This window comes from Sabethes cyaneus, chromosome 3, assembly GCF_943734655.1.
Source record: "Sabethes cyaneus chromosome 3, idSabCyanKW18_F2, whole genome shotgun sequence".
Classification (NCBI taxonomy): Eukaryota; Metazoa; Arthropoda; class Insecta; order Diptera; family Culicidae; genus Sabethes; species Sabethes cyaneus.
In genome coordinates this window covers 86,615,974-86,641,133 of record NC_071355.1, presented here as the reverse complement: position 1 = coordinate 86,641,133, position 25,160 = coordinate 86,615,974, and the positions used below count along the sequence as shown (strand labels likewise).

Here is a 25,160-nt window from a genome sequence, read left to right as displayed (position 1 = left end):
GTAGAAAGTACCATTTCGAAGGGGTGACCCAACTAAAGTAAAGTAATAGAGGCCAGTAGATCTAGGAAAATAAATAAACCTAGATAGAGGTGATCTCTATGGGGGGTTGCCCCCCATACAAATGTCATACAAATAAAATAGAAATTTTTGCGTATTTGCCATATTTTATGCTATGTAACAAGTGGTAAGTTAAGAAAGTAAACTAGTAAAACCTTCTCGGAGCAAAAGACAGTGAATCGACGCCGTTAGCTTACGTGCCTGTTGCCATTAATGTCAAAAGAGAAGGATATTCGAATTGCACGTCATATTTGCGATGGACGTGCTTTTTTTTAATATTATTTATAACCAATGGCACTTTTAAAGGCCACAAGCGAGTTAAAGTAAGATCATTGAAACATGTTAAGCTACGCATAATAATATTTAATACAATAATCTGTGGGCTGGTCATTTATTACTATTTCGACCTTAATGTGCACACAAGTGATTTTAAAAAAAATCTCTGTCGCAATGGTTGCAGGCGTTGTACTTATGAACCCCCGTCCACGTATTTTCAAAGCCTCCATTGCATTGAATGAAAAATTGAATCTGAATATTTCGCTCTTGTCTTTTAAACATTCACTTGAACAATGACACTCTTCTTCTTCAGCAGCATAGAGCCGGGGTGGCTCGTGCTGTTTCAAGCACTCGTCTCCATTCAACTCGGTCTTGGGCCACTCGTCGCCAATTTCCTAGTCGTCTCAGAAGTCGCAAATCGCTCTCGACCTGGTCGAGCCATCGTGCACGTTGGGCCCCCCTGTTCCTGGTGCCGGTGGGGTTGTTGAAGAGGACTATTTTCGTCACACAGTCGTCCGGCATCCTTACGACGTGTCCGGCCCACCGTAGCTTGCTAACTTTCGCTAGATGTACGATGGGAGTCTCCCCAAGCAGTGCCTGTAGCTCGTGATTCATACGCCTCCGCCACTCTCCGCTTTCAGTTTGTACTCCGCCAAATATCGTCCGCAGCACTTTCCGCTCAAACACGGCAAGGGCGCGTATGTCCTCCGTAAGCAGCGTCACGGCTTCAAGTCCATAAAGAACTACCGGTCTAATAATGGTTTTGTACATTGTTAGCTTCGTGCGGCGGCGTATGCTTCCTGATCGTAGCGTTTTACGAAGGGCAAAGTAGGCCCGATTTCCCGCTTGGATGCGCCGCTGGATCTCCTTACTAGTGTTGTTGTCCGCGGTCACCAGCGATCCCAAATACACGAACTCTTCTACCACTTCTACTTCGTCGCCATCAACGGTTACCGTCCGTGGGAGGCGCACATTTGTTTCCTTTGAGCCTCTTCCTTTCATGTATATGGTCTTCGACGCATTTATTTTTAGCCCAATTCTCCTAGACTCCGCTTTCAGTCTGGCGTAGATTGCCTCCGCCGTCGCAAAGTTCCTGGCAATGATATCGAAGTCATCTGCAAAGCCTAGAAGTTGGCTACTCTTGGTAAAAATCGTGCCTCTCGTTTCGATGCCCGCTCGTCGGATCAACCCCTCAAGAGCGATGTTGAACAGCATGCAGGATAGACCGTCACCTTGTCTCAACCCTCGTCGCGTCTCGAAGGGACTCGAGAGTGTCCCAGAGATGCGGACGAAACACATCACTCGATCCAATGTAGCTCTGATCAGTCGCGTCAGTTTGTCCGGAAAACCGTATTCGTGCATTATCTGCCATAGCTTGTCTCGATCGACTGTATCGTATGCTGCTTTGAAATCAATAAAGATGTGATGCGTGGGCACGTTGTACTCCCGACATTTCTGCAAGATCTGTCGGATAGTAAAAATTTGGTCCGTAGTTGCGCGAGCCCCCATGAAACCCGCCTGATAATTCCCTACGAAACCTTGTGCTATCAGTGACAGCCTTTGCTAGCGTTTCTCCGCCATGTTTATAAAGCTCTGCCGGTAGGCGATCCTTCCCAGCGGCTTTATTGGTCTTCAGCAACCTGATTTCTCGTTTGACTTCTTGGAGATCAGGTGCTAGGACATCACTATCTTCCATGGGCGCTCCTAGGTTAATTTCCGTTCCGCCGCCTTCTGCGACTTCGCCATTGAGGTGTTCATCGAAGAACTGCTTCCACCTGTCGACCACCTCGCGCTCGTTTGTAATTAGATTCCCTCCCTCGTCCCTACACATGTCAGGTTTCGGTGTGTAGCCCTTCCGAGTTTGGTTCACCTTCTCATAAAACTTGCGCGTGTCATTAGCTCGGAATAGTTGCTCCAATTCTTCACGATCTCTATCCTCCTTTTGGCGCTTTTTTCTCCTCAGGATCGTGGTCAACTTGTTCCTAGCTCGTCGGTACTTGGCCAGGTTCTCTCTAGTGGCAATACTTAGATAATTTTTCCAAGCATTTTTTTTCTCCTCCACCGCTTGTTGGCATTCCCCATCAAACCAATCATTTTGTGTACTCCGAGGCTCAATACCTAGTGCCGCGGTAGCGGCCTCTCCGATGGCCGAGCGTATTCTGCCCCAACCGTCTTCGAGGTTTGAAGCACCTAACTCCTCGGAAGAAGGCAGTGCCTCATTCAGTACTCGCGCGTAGTTCTCGGCAGCTTGTGAGTTATCTAGCTGCCTGATGTTCAGCCGAGGAGGGCGGCTTTGACGTGTCCGGTATACGGTGGACAGCTTTGAGCGCACATGTACTGCTACTAGGTAATGGTCAGAATCGATATCCGCACCCCGACGGGAGCGTACGTTCGTGATGTTAGAGAAGAACCGGCCCTCTATGAGAACGTGGTCAATTTGGTTCATTGTACGTTGGTCAGGTGATCTCCAGGTGGCTTTGTGGATATCCTTGCGCGGGAAAAAGGTACTTCGGATCACCAGGCCTCGGGAAGCTGCGAAGTTTATACATCGTTGGCCGTTATCGTTTGTGTCGGTGTGCAGGCTATGGGGTCCTACCATCGGTCTATACATTTCTTCCCTACCGATCTTGATGTCCCGTGACGAGCAGCTGTCGTACGTTGCCTCCAGCCTCGCGTAGAACGCTTCTTTCTCATCGTCGGGTCTACCTTCGTGCGGGCAGTGCACGTTAATGATGCTGTAATTGAAGAAACGACCCTTTATCCTCAATACACACATTCTCTCGTTGATCGCCTTCCAATCTATCACGCGATCCTGCATTCCGCCCAGCACTACAAAGTCCGTTCCCAGTTCGTTGGTAGCGCCTCCGCTCTGGTAAAACTGGGCCTTTCCGCCACGTATCTTCCATACCTTCTCTCCTTTGCGACAGATTTCCTGCAGAGCTACGATGTCGAGTTTGCGGGGTTCCAGCTGTTCAATCAGCACCCGCTCGCAACCTGCGAAATTTAGCGATCTGCAGTTCCAAGTCCCGAGTCTCCATTCGTCGTCCTTATTCCGTCGCCTAGGTCGATGCCGAATATTCCACTCCGAATATGCTTGAATGTTTAAGTTTATTTAGGTGTGTAGCCGTACTGGGGCAACACTACCGAGTCTCGCGATGGGGCTGCCATCTTATAGTGCCGAGACTCACTACCTCCTTCCCGGTTAGTATACGACCTCAGTTTCCACCGGGGTTGGTTACCCGATCTCCGCTACGGTTGCTCGTATTCCGGCTGGTACCACGAGGAGGTCGGGATCGGAGTTGCTGGATAAGAGGCTAACGACCACTATGGGGTCTATATTCCGCATTATCCGGCCGTTTACCAAACAATGACACTCACATATTCTTATAAACATACATATACCAGAAATGCAATTTACTGCAATTTATTTAAAGCTTAAGTCGCTGCAATTTATTTAAAGCTTAAGTCGAGTACTATAAACTTGTATGGGTTCCGCTTAACCCCAAACCACCCAAACTCGCTTGCCGTACTCTCAGCAAGCATACGTTTTATGTGTTTCGCTTTCGCTAAAGGCTCGATACACGTCCATTTTTTTTATGTTAGGTATTAGATAGACACATGATTTCTTCGGCAAAATGATGGAAATTATAAAGGTAAACAACTTTGCTAAAGAAATGACATTTCTATACCTATCAAGTGCAGAGCTATAGAGCATTTTCCTTGGAAATTCTTTAAAAATTAATTTTTCATACTTAACTTATGTTGGTTGCATTTTACAGGAATATGTTGTTCTCGGCGATTATTGAAGGACTCAAAAATTTTAAAAATTTTGAGTCAAAATACACGTTTTTGCAGAATATTGCAAATCTCTAGGACCTTTCCTTACAAAGTTATCACTTTTGGCTCGTGAAGTTAAGGAGAAATAAAGCTTAAATAAGCGATGACTTTGTAAGGAAAGATCTTAGAGATTTGCAACCTTCTGCAAAACATGTGTTTTAAGTCTTTCAATAATTGCTTAGAACCATATAGGGTAAGAAACGAGTTAAATCACATACCAAATTATTCAATACAGTTTTTTTCTATGACCTAATGTTTTGTCCCTAGCCGAAAATCTTATTATTTTATAACAAAACTGAAAATAAATTATGAATCGATGGGACCTGTTCAGCAGTAGCAGCAACGGCAGTGAAACTCGTAAACTATTCTGTTACCAAAAGACTGATTCGATTCTGGAAATAAGAATTATAGGTTTGAAATTAACTGAAACCTCCAATGCACAGTGGTCCAGCAGCGAAAATTAAGTGGAAAGTTTTTTGTGGTTCAAAATAGCTCCCCACAATGTTCAGCAAAGTTGTACAACTCTAATAGACAATTAATGCGAAATCAACGACTAAGTTTCAGTTTGGCTTGTGAACACATAATCCATAATAACTTTTTATAAGAAAGAGATAGAAGGATAACTTCTTCAACAAAGTTGTAGCTAAAGATTATATAAGTAACTTTGCCAAAGACATAGTAGGCGTACTTCTAGGCGTTTCTAACTTACATGGTGTTTTATAAAAAGACCTCTCAAAAATCACTTTTTCGCTGATTTCTGCAAATGCAATGGTTTTATTGCATCATAATGTCTTGCAAAGTTGGTTATCTTATCAAAAGACATATTTTTGTAGAACATTGTATGTTGAAAACTCATACGTATAACGAGTTCTAACGTTTTTCCTGCGTTTTTTTAGTCTTTTTTTGGAATAGAATATCTCAAAAAGGGGCAAACGAAAAAAATCAAATTTGGCCGTTTCTGAAAGCTTGGAGTTTTATCTCAAACATATGTGAAAATAAAAAACTGGTTTTTTCTCTAACTCGAGTAATTTCAGTTTAATTATTTCATGTTTGACCATTTTCTACTATGCAGTATTTTCTAATATCTTCTTGAACATGTAAATAGTAAAAAAGAAATTTGTCGTACCATGACACAATTTCTTCTGATTGCCACGTAAAATAGTCTTCGAACTCCGGATAAGTTAAGAGATCTAGTTTTTTGACCTTGTGCTAGTTTTCGAACCACTGCTGAAATATTCATCAAATAAGTTTTTATAACGGTAGTTTTTACAATTGTTTATTGTCAAGGTATATGGACTTCGCCCGTCATCCAATCCATACATATAAATATAAATTATAATACCAAATACAAAATAATATAAAATGCAGTGGTGTACATGAAATTGACCTCTCAGAAATAGTCAGAAAGTTTTTTCTTAATAGTATCAGACGACATGTTTAAGTTTAGTATGTTTCTAAAATTGTTCATTAGCTGCATACAGCGGCAGGCTGGTTCATTGCGCGCGTAATTAGTTCGACGGTGGTTACAGTGAAGGGCCTTGGTCTCCACAGAACTACTGTACTCTGGTTAGCAGTTATCCTGGATTTCAAATAATCACTGTCGTATCGTCATCTCTGCGAATGGAGCTCAGCACTAGCTGTTTTTGATAAATATCAGTCTTACAATTTTCATTATTTTACAAATAGTCATGGAAATCTTCATTTGGATATATGCACATGAAATTTTATATTGATATTTCTGATTCTAGTCTAAAGTAATCTTTTAAATTGCTTTAGTGTCAGAAAGCTGAGAAGTCAAAATTAATGTCTTATACGTATTTAGGAACAGGAACATGACTATGATCGTAGTAAAAAAGGAGGAACATTTTCAAGCAAATCCTTTTAGAGTCCTGGAGTTTTTTGTCAAAAGATTTGAGGGTAGCGTTACTGTTATTTTAAATTAGTATCTAAAATGTTCGTGAAAGTAATTCGGTAGTTTAGGAGATTATTTCCCATTCAATTCCATATTAGCTATATAATGTTAGTACACGGCGCAGATATTATTAAGGCCACGGCACAACTCATAGGGTTATGAAGCGAAGAGGTACAGGAAACGCGAAATAAATGTATTTGTAAGTTCAGGGAATTTCACGTCAGAAAATTTAACCGGATTGCCAATTTGGAGGATGTGTTCAAACGCCTCCTGCTGTCGTCCGATCCAGTCATTGCAATACAAAATCGTTCTTATTGTACACGTACTCTGGAGCTTCCACCAAGCGCAAACCAATTATTAATATAATAAATTATTATATTGCTAACAATAATAAAATATTTCGAAAACCAAACATTTATTGAATCTCTCAAATAAATGACTACGCTTTTTTTCCAAATCAACGATATACTGATACAAGGTGGTTGAAGTTCGAAAAGGATCTATAGGTTTTTTTCTCTTTTACCTCTTTGCCTGTTTTGATATACTTACCTGCTATTAAAAAATGGCATAAAACTAAAATAACAGTTAACAATATTACGTATGAAATAACCAATATTTTTTGCTTTTTTATTGAAAATAATTTTAAAACATTTTTGATGGTAGATTGAGCATATTTGCAAAATAATGAAAATTGAAAGATAGATATTTATCAAAAACAGCTGGTGCTGATAGAAAACTGATGTCATATCTGGAGTTCGAAGACTATTTTACGTGACAAGCAGAAGAAATTGTGTCAAGATACGACAAATTTCTTTTTTACTATTGACATGTTGACTTTAATCGTCTTCAAGAAGATATTGGAAAATACTGCATAGTAGAAAATGGTCAAACATGAAATAATTAAATTGAAATTACTCGAGTTAGAGAAAAAACCAGTTTTTTATTTTCACATATGCTTGAGATAAAACTCCAAGCTTTCAGAAACGGCCAAGTTTGATTTTTTTCGTTTGCCCCTTTTTGAGATATTCTATTCCAAAAAAGACTAAAAAAACACAGGAAAAGCGTTAGAACTCGTTATACGTATGAGTTTTCAACATACAATGTTCTACAAAAATATGTCTTTTAATAAGATAACCAACTTTGTAAAACATTATGATGCAATAGAACCACTGCATTTGAAGAAATCAGCGAAAAAGTGATTTTTGAGAGGTCTTGTTGTAAAACACCCTGTAAGTTAGAAACGCCTAAAAATACGCCTACTATGTCTTTGGCAAAGTTACTTATATAATCTTTAGCTACAACTTTGTCGAAGAAATTATTCTTCTATCTCTTTCTTATAAAAAGTTATTATGGATTAAGTGTTTACAAGCCAAACTGGAACTTAGTCGTTGATTTCGCATCAATTGTCTTTTAGAGTTGGACAACTTTGCTGAACATTATAGGGAGCTATTATAAAACGCTTAGCCGCAAAAGTAAGTTTCCACTTAACTTTCGTTTCTGGACCACTGTGCAATGGTGAAAATGTGGTTCAATACTTTCAAGAGAAATGTATGTTCATAATTAATTTTTCTTGATTAAAAATAACAGAAAAGACAGCTTTTCAATAATTTTCGATGATTTTCTCAGTGATTTAATGAAGCAACGATGTGTTTCAATGTTATTTGCTTTGACAACACTGTTTTGTAGTCGGACCGTGTGTGCTGCTATATTTGGCTCTTTAATTCTCCCACCATCCTTATGAACAGCGAGTGAGAGGTTAAACTCGCAGTTTCCCATAAGAACACTGGAGAATAAAAGAGACGACGAATACCGTTTGCCGAACGGTGCGGTGGGTATATGCGCCGATAAACAATGTAGACAGATGGCACTTTACGCATCTATCGACCAAAAATATCAAATCTATTAATGCAGATGCCGATTAGTAGGTCGCGGATAGGAACGCGAACTTACTGAATAGGGGGAAAAGTTCGAGGGATTTTTTATGGGGGCGTATAAAAATTCTGATTTCAGGACTGCTTAAAAAAGCACCTTGAGGGTGAAAATATGTTCGGTCTGATCAAAATTAGTTCCATCGCTCCAACTTTTAAAGCGAAAAATCAAAAGTTTAGCTCAACAATAGTGTCTTTTAATGGTAACAGCTTGAAGAACTTAAGGTAGCAAGAAGATTGGTATGCTGATATCCCCAACTTAGTCAAGCCATCGCTTGTAATAAGGTAAAACAATCAGTGACCCGCTTAGACTGCTTAAAACCGGTTCTTTACCCTAAATACAGTTTCTGAAAAGATTTGCTACACTTGAAAATATGTACGTTATATTGAGTGACGTTGTATCGAGGGTACGTAATAACGAGGGTACGTTATATCGAAGTTTGCCTGTATTAACCTCATTACCATTATTCCGGTTGCAATAACATTTCATTACAAAAGATCAATCGCTACGTTATCCTTGTGCAATTTCTTTCTCATCGATTCAGTATAACTATCCAACAAATTGTACTGTATGTGTGATCGCAGACAGTCGTAGATTTTCCATTTGTACATCAACCGTCAATCGATAATCTTCCCTTAGATGGAACCACAAATTGGATTTATGTTATTGAATTACATAAAGCTCCCATTTTTTGATTGCAATCAACAGACAGCTTTCGAGAGTATAAAAGCATTACTTTTAGAATTCCGTCGTGGATGAAAGGGTACCGAAAGAAGCGATGGAGATGGAACCAGATAACGACCTCAAACGCATTATTGGAGAATTCAAACATTACACGATATTATTGTGATATAATCTCGTTTTCTGCCTGAAATAGGCCTTTTGGAATGGAAACCAAATAGCTGTAATTAACTATAAGTGAAGCCCGTATAACAATTGTGAGTCGGAATATACATGGACTGAAATGTATAATGACCAACTATACTGATGGTCGTTCAGAATGTTAATTGAATTCAAGGTACTAGAACGGAATGACCTATGGTATGTTCTACACTTGAATGCAATGTGCTCTTAGGTGCATCCTTGAACTACAGATTCACTCATATTCACATTGCTGTGTCGTTTGATTATCTAAATGCCATCCGTTATTACCGATTGATACATTGTACGCATGTATGAACGCATCCTGCATTCGAAGGTAATTCTTTATCATTGCACTAAATGCTCCCACATTTTGAATAGCTTAAATAATTACTAACAACGCCACATTCCCCTTATCAGTGATGTTGGTTAGTTTCTGCTGAAGTAGCACTTTTTTGTGCTGCCCATCACAATGCACAGGCAATTAAAAGTCATTCCGATATGCATTATTCAGCAAAAGCTCTCCTATAGGATACTGGAGAGCAGCATACGGGAACATACGTATCTCACTTTTACACAACCGTCCTGTGCCACTCATTGCCTATGATGGGCCTACGCATTCCCGATTCCGGGACTCACTTATCTGTGCATCGTTTTGCCGAATTGAGCGTTCAGAAATCCAATCGTTTCAAAACAATTTCCCCCTGACCGCACTTTCGGTTTACTACCGTCGACTAGTGGCGAGCCAAATTGACCAACGAAGTCGACCGAAGTCAAAGCCAAACGGGCACCAGCTGCTGCCGGAGGCCCATTGAATTTATAATTCACCTACCGTGGTTGCGCTGCAGCTAGGCAATGCTTTTTCGATCCGCCGGCCATTCTGGGTGCTCCATCTGGAAAATTACACCTATTTACCAATAATATTTTGCTATACCAAAACCGAGCAAACACCCCGCATCACGCACAATCGCTAATTTTGTGTACAAACATCAAAAAGCTTACGTTCCGCATCTGTTCGTGGCGGGCGCGAATCGCCGCTAGTCGTCCTGCCTGATACTGCCAATATACATGGCGGACAAGGCAGAAATTGTTGCAGCTTGCCGTGCTGGTCTACGGAGAAACAGATGGAGTAAATGAGGCATTCCCGAGTGGCCATTCTGTAAAATTTGTTTCGATATTGAATTGCTTGTATATAGTCTAGTAGGTACGCAGTTTGTAGCAGATCGCGTGAAACATTCTAGTTGCACGCACTAAACGTTCACTTAATTTTGGATTATTGCTCCCGCGTTAGGCGGTTCCTGTTGCTATCGGTTATACCCGATAGGCAGAGTTTTCGGAGAGTTTTAATTAAACGTTTTTGCTAATAAGCTTTCATTTTCCGATAGACTGAAATTGTTCCATTGCACAGAAAACACGCCCTGAATTCCTGGATGAATAATTCAATCTCATTTCCGAAAGAAAGCACTCTAATTCAGTTGTGGTTGAAATGAAAAAAAAATCAAATATCTTTTCGACTTAAATCCAAATTCATCAAAGCCGTTTAGCTTCAGTCCGCTATTCTATTAGTTATAGTAGAATTCCATCAATGATGTGAGACGGCATCCCTCTTTCCGTCAAAGTAGTCTTAAGTTTTTGACTTTTACCTTACTTACTTATTTTACCAACCGAGAGCCGAAGGCCGTATCAAGAATTCCCCTTCATTGTACTCGGTCCTGGGTTACTCAACGTCAATTCGCTGCGCGCCTCGACACACGCAAGACGGCTTCAACTTGGTCGAGCTATACAGCACGTTGGGCCCCTCTATTCCTGGTGCCGGTGGGTTTCTTGAAGAGAACGGATTTCACTGCACAGTCGTCCGGCATCCTAGCGACGTGACCGGTCCACCGTAGTCTCCCAACTTTCGTTAGGTGTACGATGGGCATCTCTTCAAGCAGTGCCCGAAGCTCGTGATTCATACGCCTCCGTTACTCTCCGCTTTTCGTTTATACTCCGCCAAAAATAGTCCGCAACACCTCTCGTTCAAATACGGCAAGTGCACGTATGTCTTCCGTGTCTCAAATCCTTTGAGGACTACCGGTCTGATTAGCGTTTTGTACATCGTCAGCTTTGTGCGGCGGCGTATGCTCCTAGATCGAAGCGTCTTACGGAAGGAGAAGTAGGCTCGAATTCCAGTTTGAATGCGTCATTGGATCTCCTTACTCGTATTATTGTCGGCGGTGACCAGAGATCCCAAACATACGAACTGATTAACCACTTCCAGTTCATCGCCGTCAATAGTCACTCTCCGTGGGAAACAAACGTCGCTTTCTCTGGAGCCTCTTCCTACCATATATTTGGTTTTCGATGCATTGTAACGCTATCCTCCTAGCCTCCTTTTTTAGTCTGGCGTAGATTGCCTCCGTGGTCCCAAGGTTTCTAGAAATGATATCGAGGTCATCTGCGAGGGCTAGGAGTTGGCTACTCTTCATGTAGATCGTTCCTCTCGTTTCGATGCCCGATCACCGAATCACAGATATTGAATAACTTATCGGACAGTCCATCCCCTTGCCGTAACCTTCTGCGCGATTCGAAAGGACTCGAGAGTGTCCCCGAAATGCGCACGTAGCACATCACTCACTTTCTTTGTTCGGAAAGCCGTACTCGTGCATTATCTGCCACAGCTGTTCGCGTTCAACTGTATCGTATGCTGCCCTGAAATCCACGAAAATATGATGCGTAAGCACGTTGTACTCCCGATATTTCTGGAGGATTTGTCGGAGAGTAAAATTTGATTCGTTGCAGCACGGGCCCCCATAAAGCTCGCCAGATTTTGCCCTACGAGTTTTCTTGCTATTGGGAATAGACAACGCAACAAAATCTGGTAGAACACCTTGTAGGCGGCGTTGACCAGCATAATGCCGCGGTAATTACAGCAATCTAGCCGATCACCCTCTTTGTAGATGGGACAGACTACACCTTTCATCCACTCCTTCGGTAGTTTCTCCTCCTCTCAAATCCAGTGAAGTGAACTTATCCAGTAAAGTTCCGTTGCTAGCGATTCTAAGCCATTTTTTTAGAGTTCTGACGGGAGTCGGTTCTATCCGGTGGCAAGGAATAATATTACTTACGCCATCTCTTATTCCAAGGGAGTTTTTTTTTGTATGGGCTTATCACTTTGACCACAACATTATTGATCTATTGTAATGTTGCCCGGGTGTATGCTGTATTCTGCACTGCATCTATGTGCTTTATCGTTATTGAGTAAACGATAAGCTTATATATCTTTTTATGCGTGCTTATGTGTTGAGGGTTTTACCCATGCTTCGATGCATGTCCTACTATACCAAACCTGTTTCGCCTCGTTATAGTTAGTACTGGTGAGTCCTCCTGAGGTTCAAAACCATTACCTCATTAGGTCCTCATACCAGTATACTAACCATAAGGAGCGTCTTCGGGATAATGTAGAACTCAGCATGAAGGAAGGGTGATGAGGGGCCAGAAAAAAGTCACTTTGACATCGAATGGCCTGATTCTACCCACGACCATTCGCTTGTCAATGTCAATGTCCAAGGGAGTTACTACTGCTTATAAGTGCTAGTGATCGCAACCATCTGAAAGAATGTATGCGTATGAAGTTGATGTACGATGTCATATACAATGATGTCAGTATGGTTGTGATGCTGGAGTGAAGCACATATACAACTTAAAAGTTACCACCGTTATCCGTAGAGGGCGTACTGACCCTGTTCGTCGAGATTTGACAGTGTCAGAGGGGTAATAGATGGCCAGTTGTTCTAATAACGACGGACAGTCGATGCGATTCGTTAGCAGCTTAGTACCATTTCGATTCTGCGAGACCAATTTGCGTAAAATAGACACCTAATGGCAAAAACAGATCGTGGAACTCATTCAAAATCTTGAAAATGAATCTGGATCCATGTAACAATTCTAAGTTTTATTGCATTCCTATAGTGGTTTTCATGACTAATTTCATAAAACCGCTAACAAAACTATGACCTTCACCCAGGGGCGTAGCCAGAATTTTTTCTTAGGGGGTGGGGGGGGTTTACAACAAAAATTGACGTAGCATAACCTTAAGGAGTTTATTCAGGTAATGGGGAATTATTTTCATTCATCATAAGATATTTTGGTTTATACTCCGGGTTCTTCATTTAACAAAAAAAATCTAATTTCTTCTTTTATAAGTTAAATGTTGAAACTGCGCCTCCCAGTTGACATCGTGGTACGTTGTATATTCAAATCTTGGCAGGGAGAGATTATTAGAGTCAATTGGATCGAGCCCCTTCCAGGCGCGGCAAAAGTCGAGACAAGTTGAAAGCTGATAGCCTTGAGAAGATGATCCGGCGGAGCAAAATCGAAACAAGAGACTTGATTTTCAATGAAGATAGAAAACTTCTTGGCTATGCAGATGACTTTGATATTACAGGCCGAAACTTCGCAACGGCGGAGGCCATCTGCGCTAGACTGAAAGCGGAGCAGTCCAAACACTCCAAGTAACAACGCAAGTTTTATTGCACTCTTAATGCGGTTTTCCTGATCAATTTTGGTCATAAAACCTGATTTAATCCACCTAGTGGTGAAAGTAACCTTTGTTATACGGTCTTACGTGCTATTTGAGATGGAAATCGACACGTCTTCGGAAAATAATTCATGTATTGGTTAAGATTGCGTTGTGTGTTGGCTTACATAAAACTTTTGGAAACTGGATAAATTTACAAAATTTGAACCAAATCGAAGCACCGTAAAACGGGGTAACATTGATCAGTTCAGGAAAGTTGGCAGTAGTAGTTTATTTCACTTATTTATGGGAATGGTTCATTTGATCAATGTTACCCCGGTGATCAATGTTTACGGCACTTATAAATTTTGATAGTTACTTTTCTTATGAATTTGCTGAGTAAGTTGTTACTAATGTAAATAAGTGCATGTAAAAAAAAACTGTAAGAGAAAATATTTTTCTTTAACAATAGTAAAGGTTTAGTCTATGGGTTTTTAAACTATGCATAATTTCCTGTCATGCCATTCTATTTGATTCACATCAATAAAGTTTTCTTGAATAAATTTCATCAATTTTTATTAACCTTCGGTTACTTTCCCTGTTGTATTTTGTGCAACATGTGTAGGTTTCAAGCCATATTGTTATAAAGTTTTAAATCGTTGTTTAACTAACGTGTATTCTTCAATAAACTTGTTATGAGCAAAATGTCAGAATTATTCAATGCATTAATACTTTAAATTGTTAAGAAAACAGATCAGCATAAACCGACATCACAGAAACGAAGCAAGCAGTATGTGAGGTGTACCGCAATTGGCCCCAGCTGGAATTTTCTTTCGTTTCTTCATATGGAAAAATGGTGTCTGTATGCAGCAAAATTATCGGCAAATGTAAAATGTTTAAAATGGATCCGGCTGTTGGTAGTCGAGTCAAAATCAGGGTATTTTTTATAATCAAAGTTCTACAGTTCCTAAACAAGGAAACAAAGAGGTATATTATTTTCAGAAAAGTTGTGTAATTTTACTATTTGTACGACTTTGTAATACACAAAAAAGTCATACAACAATTACAAAAAGAGCTAAAATAGAAAAACTGATTTTACAAATGCATATACAATAAATCAGATTTCTCTATCTTCGCTGAAGAGATAGAAGGTTACTGTCTTCTGTAAAATTTCTTGTAATAATATGCTCTAAAACTTTGCAGAACACATCAATGTGTTATATTAAAACTGAAGAAAAATAATTTTTTTATTTAACTTTTAGGGGGATTAATCAAAATTTAAATTCTACTAAACGATAGAGCTTTCAATTTCAAGAAACTCTCTCAAAGGTTCGATAAACTTAAAACCAAGTTTTCCTAGTCAAAACTCTAGTACGCACGTTTTCTTTGGTTTTGGGCTATTGTGCGCGCGAGTAACCGTGTTACAAAAGATGGCGCGAGTGTTCGAATGTTAATATCTTTTGACCGGTAAAACCAATTCTTATAAAATTTTATATATATATTCGTAGTGTCAAAACCTCTCGTTTGATATTAAAATAATTGAAATTAGGTAGATTATCGTGGTTAAAAGCATTATAAATTATTGTTAATTTTGGTGTGGTGTATACGATTGCTCATAACTTTCAAATTAAACGTCCAATCAAAAAAACATTCAATAGTGATCTATTAGGCTATATTACCTGCCAAATGAAACTAATAGCGCATAAATCGGTCTGGCCATCCCTGAGAAACAGGCGATCATTTGGACTTTGTCAAAACTGGTTTTTTAAGGCTAACTTTTAAATTACTTATTTGTTTTCAATAAAACTTGGCATAAAGTTTAGCAATAGTAAAAGCTTTCATTTGATACTAAGACCGTTGAAATCGGTTGTGTGGTTCCGGAGAAAATCGTGTCACGTAGTTTTCACATTTTTGCTTATAACTTTTAAACGAAAAGTCGGACCACGAAACAATTCAATAGTGATATTCTCCACGCACACACACACACACACACACACACACACACACACACACACACACACACACACACACACACACACACACACACACACACACACACACACACACACACACACACACACACACACACACACACACACACACACACACACACACACACACACACACACACACACACACACACACACACACACACACACACACACACACACACACACACACACACACACACACACACACACACACACACACACACACACACACACACACACACACACACACACACACACACACACACACACACACACACACACACACACACACACACACACACACACACACACACACACACACACACACACACACACACACACACACACACACACACACACACACACACACACACACACACACACACACACACACACACACACACACACACACACACACACACACACACACACACACACACACACACACACACACACACACACACACACACACACACACACACACACACACAGACATTGCTCAATTCGTCGAACCCTATCGATTGGTATATGTAACTCGGCCCTCCGGGCCTTAGATCAACTTCATGTTTTTCGACCAATTCCTAAACCTTTGTTATATAGTATAACAAAAGTAAAAACCATCATAAAAGTGTAATAAAACCCAAATTGTCGCTTGGGACATGATTGGTAGAGGCTCAAAGAGACGAACGTGCACTTTTCATTGTCGGTTATCGTTGGGATCGCTGGTGGCCACGGTAAATACAAATAAGGAGATCTTGTGGCGCATTTAAGCAGAAAATTGAGTCTACTTTGCCCTTCGTAAAACGCTTCCATCCGCTAGCAAACGATAGCCACCGTACGATGCTGACAAAGTACATAGCCCTTATTAAACCGGTAGACAAATCGATACATTTTTGCTAAAACAAAATATCAGCGAGAACAAAGAGCCAATGCGCTTTTTAGATATTTTTGAATTTTGGCTGCTTATAAAGATTGAAACATATCTTCTTTTGTCACCGAAAATCATAACCACTTGCCAGCGTTGCTGAAATTTTGCATGATTTTTATCATAGCTAGACACAGAAAGAGAATTTGTGCAAAAAGCTTCTTTCGAAATTTTCGCATGTGTTCTTAGACTCCTTAATCTTATAATTCTTGCGAAATGTCGTAGTAAACTGTTATGATATGAGGGATAACAAGATATTTCTTTTTCTGTTTCCTGAAGCTTCGTCAACATGAATGCAGCAAATTTGCATAATGTTCATTTAATTGCAACCTCTCAATTTCAGCAGATCATCTTGATTTCAAATGCTAGCCTTACTGAAATGAATATTTTTTAATTTTAATTCTGCACCAGAAACGAAAGAATAATATGACTTTTGATGCAGCGGGAGTTCTAGTGGAAACAAACTCTAGACAGCGGGATTTCAGCGGGAAATCAACCTCTGGGCAGCGGGAAAATGGGCAATCGACCTGGTAACACTGCTGAGGGGGGGGGGGGTTTGAACCTCCAAAGTAGTAGTAGTAGTAGTAGTAGTAGTAGTAGTAGTAGTAGTAGTAGTAGTAGTAGTAGTAGTAGTAGTAGTAGTAGTAGTAGTAGTAGTAGTAGTAGTAGTAGTAGTAGTAGTAGTAGTAGTAGTAGTAGTAGTAGTAGTAGTAGTAGTAGTAGTAGTAGTAGTAGTAGTAGTAGTAGTAGTAGTAGTAGTAGTAGTAGTAGTAGTAGTAGTAGTAGTAGTAGTAGTAGTAGTAGTAGTAGTAGTAGTAGTAGTAGTAGTAGTAGTAGTAGTAGTAGTAGTAGTAGTAGTATGTACTACTACTGGAATGTAATAGAGTTCCCAAGTAACAATTTGAGTTTTATTACACTCTTATGATGGCATTTAAGACCAAAATTGGTCATTAAAACCGCCATAAGAGTATAATGAAACTCACATTGTTGCTTGGGTTGCATCCTTTGAGTTTCCAAATGTGCTTCCAATAATTAATTTAATTTTTTTCTTCTGGTCGCCATGTGCAGTATTAAAACTCGTTTTGGCCAAAGTTTTCACTATATAGCAGGAGGTGCTCATAAGCAAAAACGAAAAAAATAATTAAAATAACTTATAATATGCTAACCTATTAGCAAGGCCGTGTGGCTCCGCCCAAAACCGCGGTTTTGAGATCAGCAAGCCGGGAACCACCCAGCATCACAACTCCTAGCTTGGCTAGTGGCTACTCAATAGAGCATTACCAGGTATGGCCACGTGGAGGCTTGGGATGGGTTAGAGCTATATTGGACGCTCCTCATTTACCTTCCCCATTTCGTACCCTGACTTTTACAAAATGTAGGGGACCATTCAATAATGACGTCCATTGCTTATGGGGGGATAGGGTGGCAATTTTGTGACAGGTTGTGACAAAGGGGGGGAGGGGGTCTAGGCAAATGTGTCATCCGCCGAAGAAAATTTTATTTTCATCAAAAGGTTGCAAAAATTTGTTCTCAGTCATTCATCACTCAGCGATTTATCTTCAGACAACGTCGAAACAAATAAATGAAATTGATTCTCTCCTACCTTTGCTTCACTCAAGAAGCGACTTGTTTGATTGGTTGAAAAGAATCTTTCAATTGAAACTGGTATAGTTCCATCTGACGGCGCTTGCAATCAGACACAACTACAAAATTACATACAAGCAAATCAGCAATTCGATAAAAAAAAATCTGTAAAAAAGCAGTAAAAGTCTACTTGCCGGGTAGAGAAAGTTAACAGAACACACGTGGAATATTTTTATAATTTCGTTAAAAGGTAACTCTAAGATCAGTTTATCCGGAAAAATCTCGAAATTTAAATTTCTGTTTTTCGAGAAAATACTCGACTGATATTTTCTATGTTTTTTCAATCATAGTCTAACTCTTAAAAGGTTAAGCTATTTTTATACACTGGGTTTTGTTTTCAACACGCTTTTCTTATTTATTTTGGGTTTGTGTGACGTCCAAGGGGGGGAGGTTGAGTTTTGTGACGCAATCGGACAGAGGGTGGAGGGAGGGTCTAAAAAGCAGAAATTTGGTGGACGTCATAATTCAATCGTCCCTAGAGCAGCCCAAAAATTTGAGTAATCTGACAATTTCTCAATTCTGAATAGTTTAGGCTGACCTCATAACTGAGTTACATTTAATCATAATTTGTGTAAATACAACTCAGTTTTGGGTTAAATGGCACTCATTTTTGAGGAAATATTGCTTATTAATGAGCTTCTGCGTTAAACTCATAAAAGGAGTAAGAGTTACTCAAAATAGTGTGCAAAAATCATAAAGAAAACCTTTTATACCGTATTGACCTCTGTATGGCGTAAAATAGCGTTAAGTAAATAATAGTGCGTATTTTTGATATGTATTTTGTATTTTGTGTATTTTTACCAGTACTAAAATCGGAGTATTTTAGGATAGAAATCTCCCTCACGCACCTACCTATTAACAACATTATAGAAAAAAACCTGATTTAATCCACCTAGTGGTGAAAGGAACCTTTGTTATACGGTGTTACTTGCTATTTGAGATAGAAATCGACACGTCTTCGGAAAATAATTCATCTATTGGTTAACGTTGCATTGTGCGTTGGTTTACATAAAATTTTTGGAAATTGAATAAGTTTACAAAATTTGATCAAAATGAAAGCACTTATAAATTTTGATAGTTCCTTTTCTCATGAAATTGCTGGGTAAGTTGTTACTAATTTATCAATATACATCATCAATTTTTATTACCATCAATTTTTATTAACCCTCGGTTACTCACGCTGTTGTATTTTGTACAAGATGTGCAGGTTTTTGCATGCCATATTTTTATATAGTTACATATCATTGTTTAACTACCGCATGTTTTTCAATAAACTTGTTATGAGCAAAATGTCAGAATAATTCGATGCATTAATGTTTAAATTGTTTAAATTGTTATAGTTCATGAAAAAGTCATACAACAATTACAAAAAGAGCTGAAATAGAAAAACTGATTTTACAAGTGCATTTACAATAAATAAGATTTCTCTATCTTCGCTGAAGAGATAGAAGGTTACTGTCTTCAGCAAAATTTCTTGAAATAGTATGCTCTAAAACTTTGCAGAACACATCAATGTGTTATATTGCAACTGAAGAAAAATAATTTTTTGAAGTAGGACTACTTCTTTGATTTCTATATTGGGGTGCACTTTAGAAAAACGAAAAGGGAACATGTAACGAAAAGTGGTTATGGTTTGCACGCCTATAACTCAGTCATCCGTCAACAGATTCTAGAGATATTGGTATCAATCGATTGGAAATTTTTCAAAAAATCCATAACAATACAATAGATTCCATGTTTCCCAAACAGACGTTTAATAATTGAGAAAATATTAGACTATATTCATTATTTCATTATTTTCATGTTTTTGCCTTCCCACGCCAATGCTTCCCTAGCACAGATGACAGAAATATATACGAGATGAGCTATGGGTTTTGATTGTATTTAATTTACGCTCTATAGAATCCGCTCGAAAATTGTTGAGCTTCAGTGGGTGCTGCTTGCTCGGAATAAGGCATCGAAGATATTCAAATTCACCAAGCAAGACGCCAACAAACCGAAGAAGTAACCGACTCGCCCGCCAGCGAACGGTATGGTTTTTGCTGCTATCAATACCCAGTAAAATCAATGGATCTTCGCTGCAAGCCGTTAGAAGTAAATCGCCGCTAGCCACAATTGTGACGTTCCAAGGTTGGACACATTTGTGAAAAAGGTTTTGAAATTAGCTGTCGAGAAGCTGGTCCAAACAAAAAGAACAGGCGCTTCCGATTTGTTCAAGGTTGATAAAACGGACGAAAACAATATCTTTGCTAACTGCTGCAAAGGCGGCTCCGATTAAAGCTGTACTACTGGAGTAAATATGCGGGTGCCCCGAACAAAAATCTACTAAGCCAATGAAAACCGTAGCAAAGGCACCGAAAGCCCCAGTCAAAGGAAATCGTTCCAGCGGAGAAGGTGCCCGAAAAAAAACTGTTGCCTAGATGTAAATTTCCTTGATTTGCATTACTAATATCTGGTAGAAAACAATCAGTTCTTTTAAGAACTACTGAATAAAAAGTATACGAAGCAGTTAAATTGATTTTTCTCACATTTTAAAGTGATGTTGGCAGTTTAGTATGAGCGTTCGAAGTATGAGCCCGTCAGAAATTACATGTTTAAACTGTATTAAGACAAACACAACTGTGAGTGCACGTCTACCATGCTCGTTGCCGTGCCATCCCTGTGTTCAAACAATGTACGGAGTACGGTTTCATTGTATACCGCCTTTCTTTCGTGTCTATGATTCTCTGCCCTACGTTGATCCGCCTTTGTTACAACTTGCTGCCATTTGCTCTGGTATATAATCAGAAGTAAGTCGGCGAACGGCATCATTTTTGCATTGGCATTGGTACGGTGCAGAAGCAGAACAGACAGCAGAGAGTTGCGATTTCCCTCACTGGACTCGACAAACTGGTAAAACGCAGCGCAGCGGCAGCAGCAGTAGCGGATCATTGTTTGGTGTAGAGTGCGCTGAACGTGTTGGTACCGGAGCATCGATCTATTATCAGTTATATTAGAATATTTGGTTGCGGGAGCGGAAGAGCTTGAATCAATGGAAAATGCTCTGTCCGGTAACCATTGTCACCATTGCCCTGGGAGGTGTTGTTTCAAACATTCAAGCCATTCTGCTGGCCGGATTTTCAACCACATAATTTACCACAACACGTCCTTTTTAGGACGAACGAATTTGTTTATGAAGAGATGAAAATTTTCTGCATACTAAATTTCTTTACTTAAATTTCCAAATGTCGCTGATTCTTTAAATCATGAAGAATTTCTTCTGATTTGATCTATAAAACGATAAATATGTGGTGACTCACCAAGGCTAAACCGATTTATGCGTTATCAGTTTTATTGGCAAGGTAATATAGCCGGATAGAACACTATTGAATTGTTTTTTGATTGGATGCTTAGTTTGAAAGTTATGAGCAGCCGTATACACCACACCAAAATTAACTATAAATTATAATGATTTTAACCACGTTAATCTGCCTAATTTCAGTTATTTTAATGTCAAACGAGAGGTTTTAACACTACGAATATATATGCAAAATTTCATAAGAATTGGTTTTTCTGGTCAAAAGATATCAACCCTCGAAGACTCGCGCTAACTTTTGTAGCAAAGTTACTCCTCCGCACAATAGCCCAAAACCAAAGAAAACGTGCGCACTAGAGTTTTGACTAGTAAAACTTGGTTTTAAGTTTATCAAACCTTTGGAAGAGTTTTTTGAAATTGAATGTTCTATCGTCTGGTAGAATTTAAATTTTGACTAATCCCCTAAAAGTAAAATAAAAAAAGTATAAGGGTCCATGCCTAGTGGCACGGGCGCAGGCTTGAAGTAGGACTACGAATGTAGCGCAATTCGTCTCCCAATGCTAAAGCCGGTGATTTTTGTATGAATTTCATATATATAGGCGCTCAAGTTGCGCATTAAAGAATTGTGTTCTTACATGTGAGAAATTCATAATTTCAACTCTTCAGCTAATTTATATGGTGGACCTGAAAAGGTCCGTTCATTAATCTCTAATTCTCAAATTTCTGACTCGTAGTGTCCATTGTCAACTTTCGTCCTTCAGATGGGCTTAGTGATGTCCGTTAATCGTTCGATTAATTCAACTAATCGAATAACACAAGGAATATTCGAATAATTTTTAATCGAATAATGCCAGCACGAGTAGTTGAATTAATCGAATAGTTCAATTAGTACGTATAATCCCCGAATAATGCTCGGTAATCGTTCATAATCGTTCGATTAATCGAATTATGCAAAGAAATATGCGAATATTTCTAATCGAAGACCACTAGACCTTTCCAGTTATGTGTGTATTGGTGCTTGAAAATGAGGCAAACAACAACAGTAAACAAAAGAGATGCATTCCTTTGTCACCAAGCTACAGAATGAGTTTCGTCTTCCGCTGGCTTAAATACCAGCAAATTTTCAAAATATGTGCTTGAATTTGGAACAGGATGAAAAATTTGACCGAAATATGTGCTCTGCAGTGTGGCAAACGGAGAAACACAACTAGTAATCGCTATTTTTCGGTTTGTTCCTCCAGCATCAGCTGTTCCCCAAAATGAGGTAAACATCATGTATATACACGCGTATTTCGTGTTCGCTAGTGTGGATGCTTTGCTTCCGCGACCAAACTTTGGGTTTTCTAGCATATTTAATATTCTATTATAGCAGCTTATTGTCAATTGCAAGTAAAATTGTACCATCCAAAGTGCGATATCCCTCATAAAGTGCTATTTTGCATTAAATCGTTTCGATCTTCGGCGCACTTTTTCGTTATCTTCCAAGCAATAAGTGCGCCGAAGAGACCGAAACGATTTAAGCTAAAATAGCACTTTTATGAGCGATTGCGCACTTATTGATTAGACAATTTTCCTTGCAATTGACAATAATAGATCGATGTTTCGAATCCAACACGGTCGGCGTAATTTCCACTCCACACCAAACAATAATCGGCTGCTGCCGAGTTTTACCACCTTTGCCGCGTCCGGATCCGGACAGGGAGATAAAGTCGTAACTCTCATTATTATTTGTAACCCAAACAACGCGAAAATGATGCCGTTCGCAAAATCAATTCAACTGCTTCATATACTTATTCAGTAGTTCTTAAAAGAACTGATTGTTTTCTACCAGCTGTTAATAATACAAATCGAAGAAATTTACTGCTTGGCAGCAGCTTTTTTCGGACCGCATTCTCCGTTAGAACTTCTTTTGGCTTTGGAGTTTTCGAAGCCTTTGCTATGGTCTTTATTGACTTAGTAATCTTGCTTCTCGCTAGCAAGTTTGGTAGGCGAACGAACCGGAAGCGCCAGTTCTTTATTTGGATCAGCTTTCTCTTGTTGAAAACTAACTTCAAAGCCTTTTTCACGAATGTGTCCAACTTTGAAACGTCACAATTGTAGCTGGAGGCGATATACTTCTAGACGGCTTGCAACGAAGATCCGTTGACTCTTCGGTTTATTGGCGTCTCGCTTAGTGAATTTGGATGTCTTCGTTGCCTTATTCCGGGGAAGTAGCAACAGCTGAAGCTCAACGATTTTCGAGCGGATTCTATAGAGCGTCAATTAAATACAATCAAACTTTGATTCAAAGGGAATTTAATCCACAGCTCTTCTCCTATATATTTCTGTCATCCGTGTTAGGGAAGCATTGGCGTGGGAAGGCAAAAATAAGATTAAAGCAACGTCATGAGTTAGAAGACTAATGGCTAATAGCCATCTCTGAGAAACAGGCGATCATTTGGACCTTGTCAAAACTGGTTTTTTAAGCGTAACTTTTAAACTGCATATTTGTTTTCGATGAAACTTGGTAGAAAGTTTAGTGATAGCAAGAGCTTTCATTTGGTACTAAGATCATTAAAATTGGTTGTGTAGTTCCGGAAAAAACCGCGTCACGTAGTTTTCACATTTTTGCCTATAACTTTTAAACGAAACGTCGTACCACGAAACAACTGAATGGTGATATACTACGCATAAATACCTTCCAAACAAAAGTAATAGCGGATGAATCGGTTCAGCCATCTCCGAGAAATAGGCGATAGAAAATGAGCTGCACACACATACATACACACTAGAGATGGTCGGGTAGCGGAAAATTTACCCGAAACCCGCACCCGTACCCGTACCCGCCGGGTACGGGTCGGGTTCGGGTATTGAAAAAAAATAATTTGCGGGTTCGGGTCGGGTACGGGTTTGGTTTTGAAACCGGGTACGGGTCGGGTCGGGTCTATTGACCTCGTTTAACACTAAAGATTGTCGGGTATCCGGACCCGTACCCGTGCCCGACGGGTTGCGGTCGGGTTCGGGTATCAAAAAAAATGAACTTGCGGGTTCGGGTCGGGCACGGGTTTTTATTTTTTTTCCTAATCGGGTACGGGTCGGGTTCGGGTATTCAAATTTTCATACCCGACCATCTCTAATACACACACACACACACACATACAGACATTGCTCAATTCGTCGAACCCTATCGATTGGTATATGACACTTGGCCCTCCGGGCCTTGGTTCTATTTCGCGTTTTTCGACCAATTTCTAACCCTTTGTTATATACCTAGTATAACAAAGGTAAAAACCTTTAGTGTGTAATATGACTTATCAAAAATAAGACGAACTGAAAATTTTGATCTTAGACTAAAAATATCGACTAAGCGAGGGAAAGAGTCAAACTCACAGCTGTCAGAGTGATAAATACCAATACATACCAATGTTGATAGTCCTACGTCATCCTCCGGTACGTGCCATAGAGGTGCACATTTTTATATTTGGTCGTCTTTATTCCAACTAAAACTATATTAACTAAAACTTCTTTTTTGTGGACCACCCAAAGGTCCAAAAGGGAATGCTCCAATATTCGTTACTATCCATTTTTTGGGGCCCTAACGGTGACAGTTTACCATTGTGATGACCTCGTTGAATGCTCTCCCAACCAACCAGGCACCCAGAACTAACCCTTTTTCCATCTCTTTCCGCTTCGTTTCAGATTCCGCCAGTGTGGTCGTTCACGTCATAAACGGCGAACAGCCAGCCGCAATGCAGCACGGGAATAGCAGCGCTAATAGCATTTCAATAAATAAACATAGTTTTAGCTTAGGCTTTGGTGCAGCCCGGGGTGGTAAAAATTTTATATTATCATTAACATCGTTGTGGTTTTGTTTGGTATTAAAATCGATTGGTGTGTTCGGAGTTTTCAGGTGATTTATGGCGTAAGCCCCGTTCGATAGTGGTGCCGCGAGTGCT

At 39.6% G+C, this 25,160-nt stretch overlaps 1 protein-coding gene across 1 annotated transcript in view; it reads left to right on the top strand.

The window, feature by feature from the left end:
* LOC128739836 (protein amalgam-like) overlaps nt 1-25,160 on the top strand; it is a 166,551-nt gene that overhangs the window by 131,626 nt on the left and 9,765 nt on the right. The window contains exon 5 of the mRNA XM_053835336.1: nt 24,904-24,978. Within this exon, the coding sequence (XP_053691311.1) occupies nt 24,904-24,978 (75 nt within the window). The remainder of the gene's footprint in view (nt 1-24,903; nt 24,979-25,160) is intronic.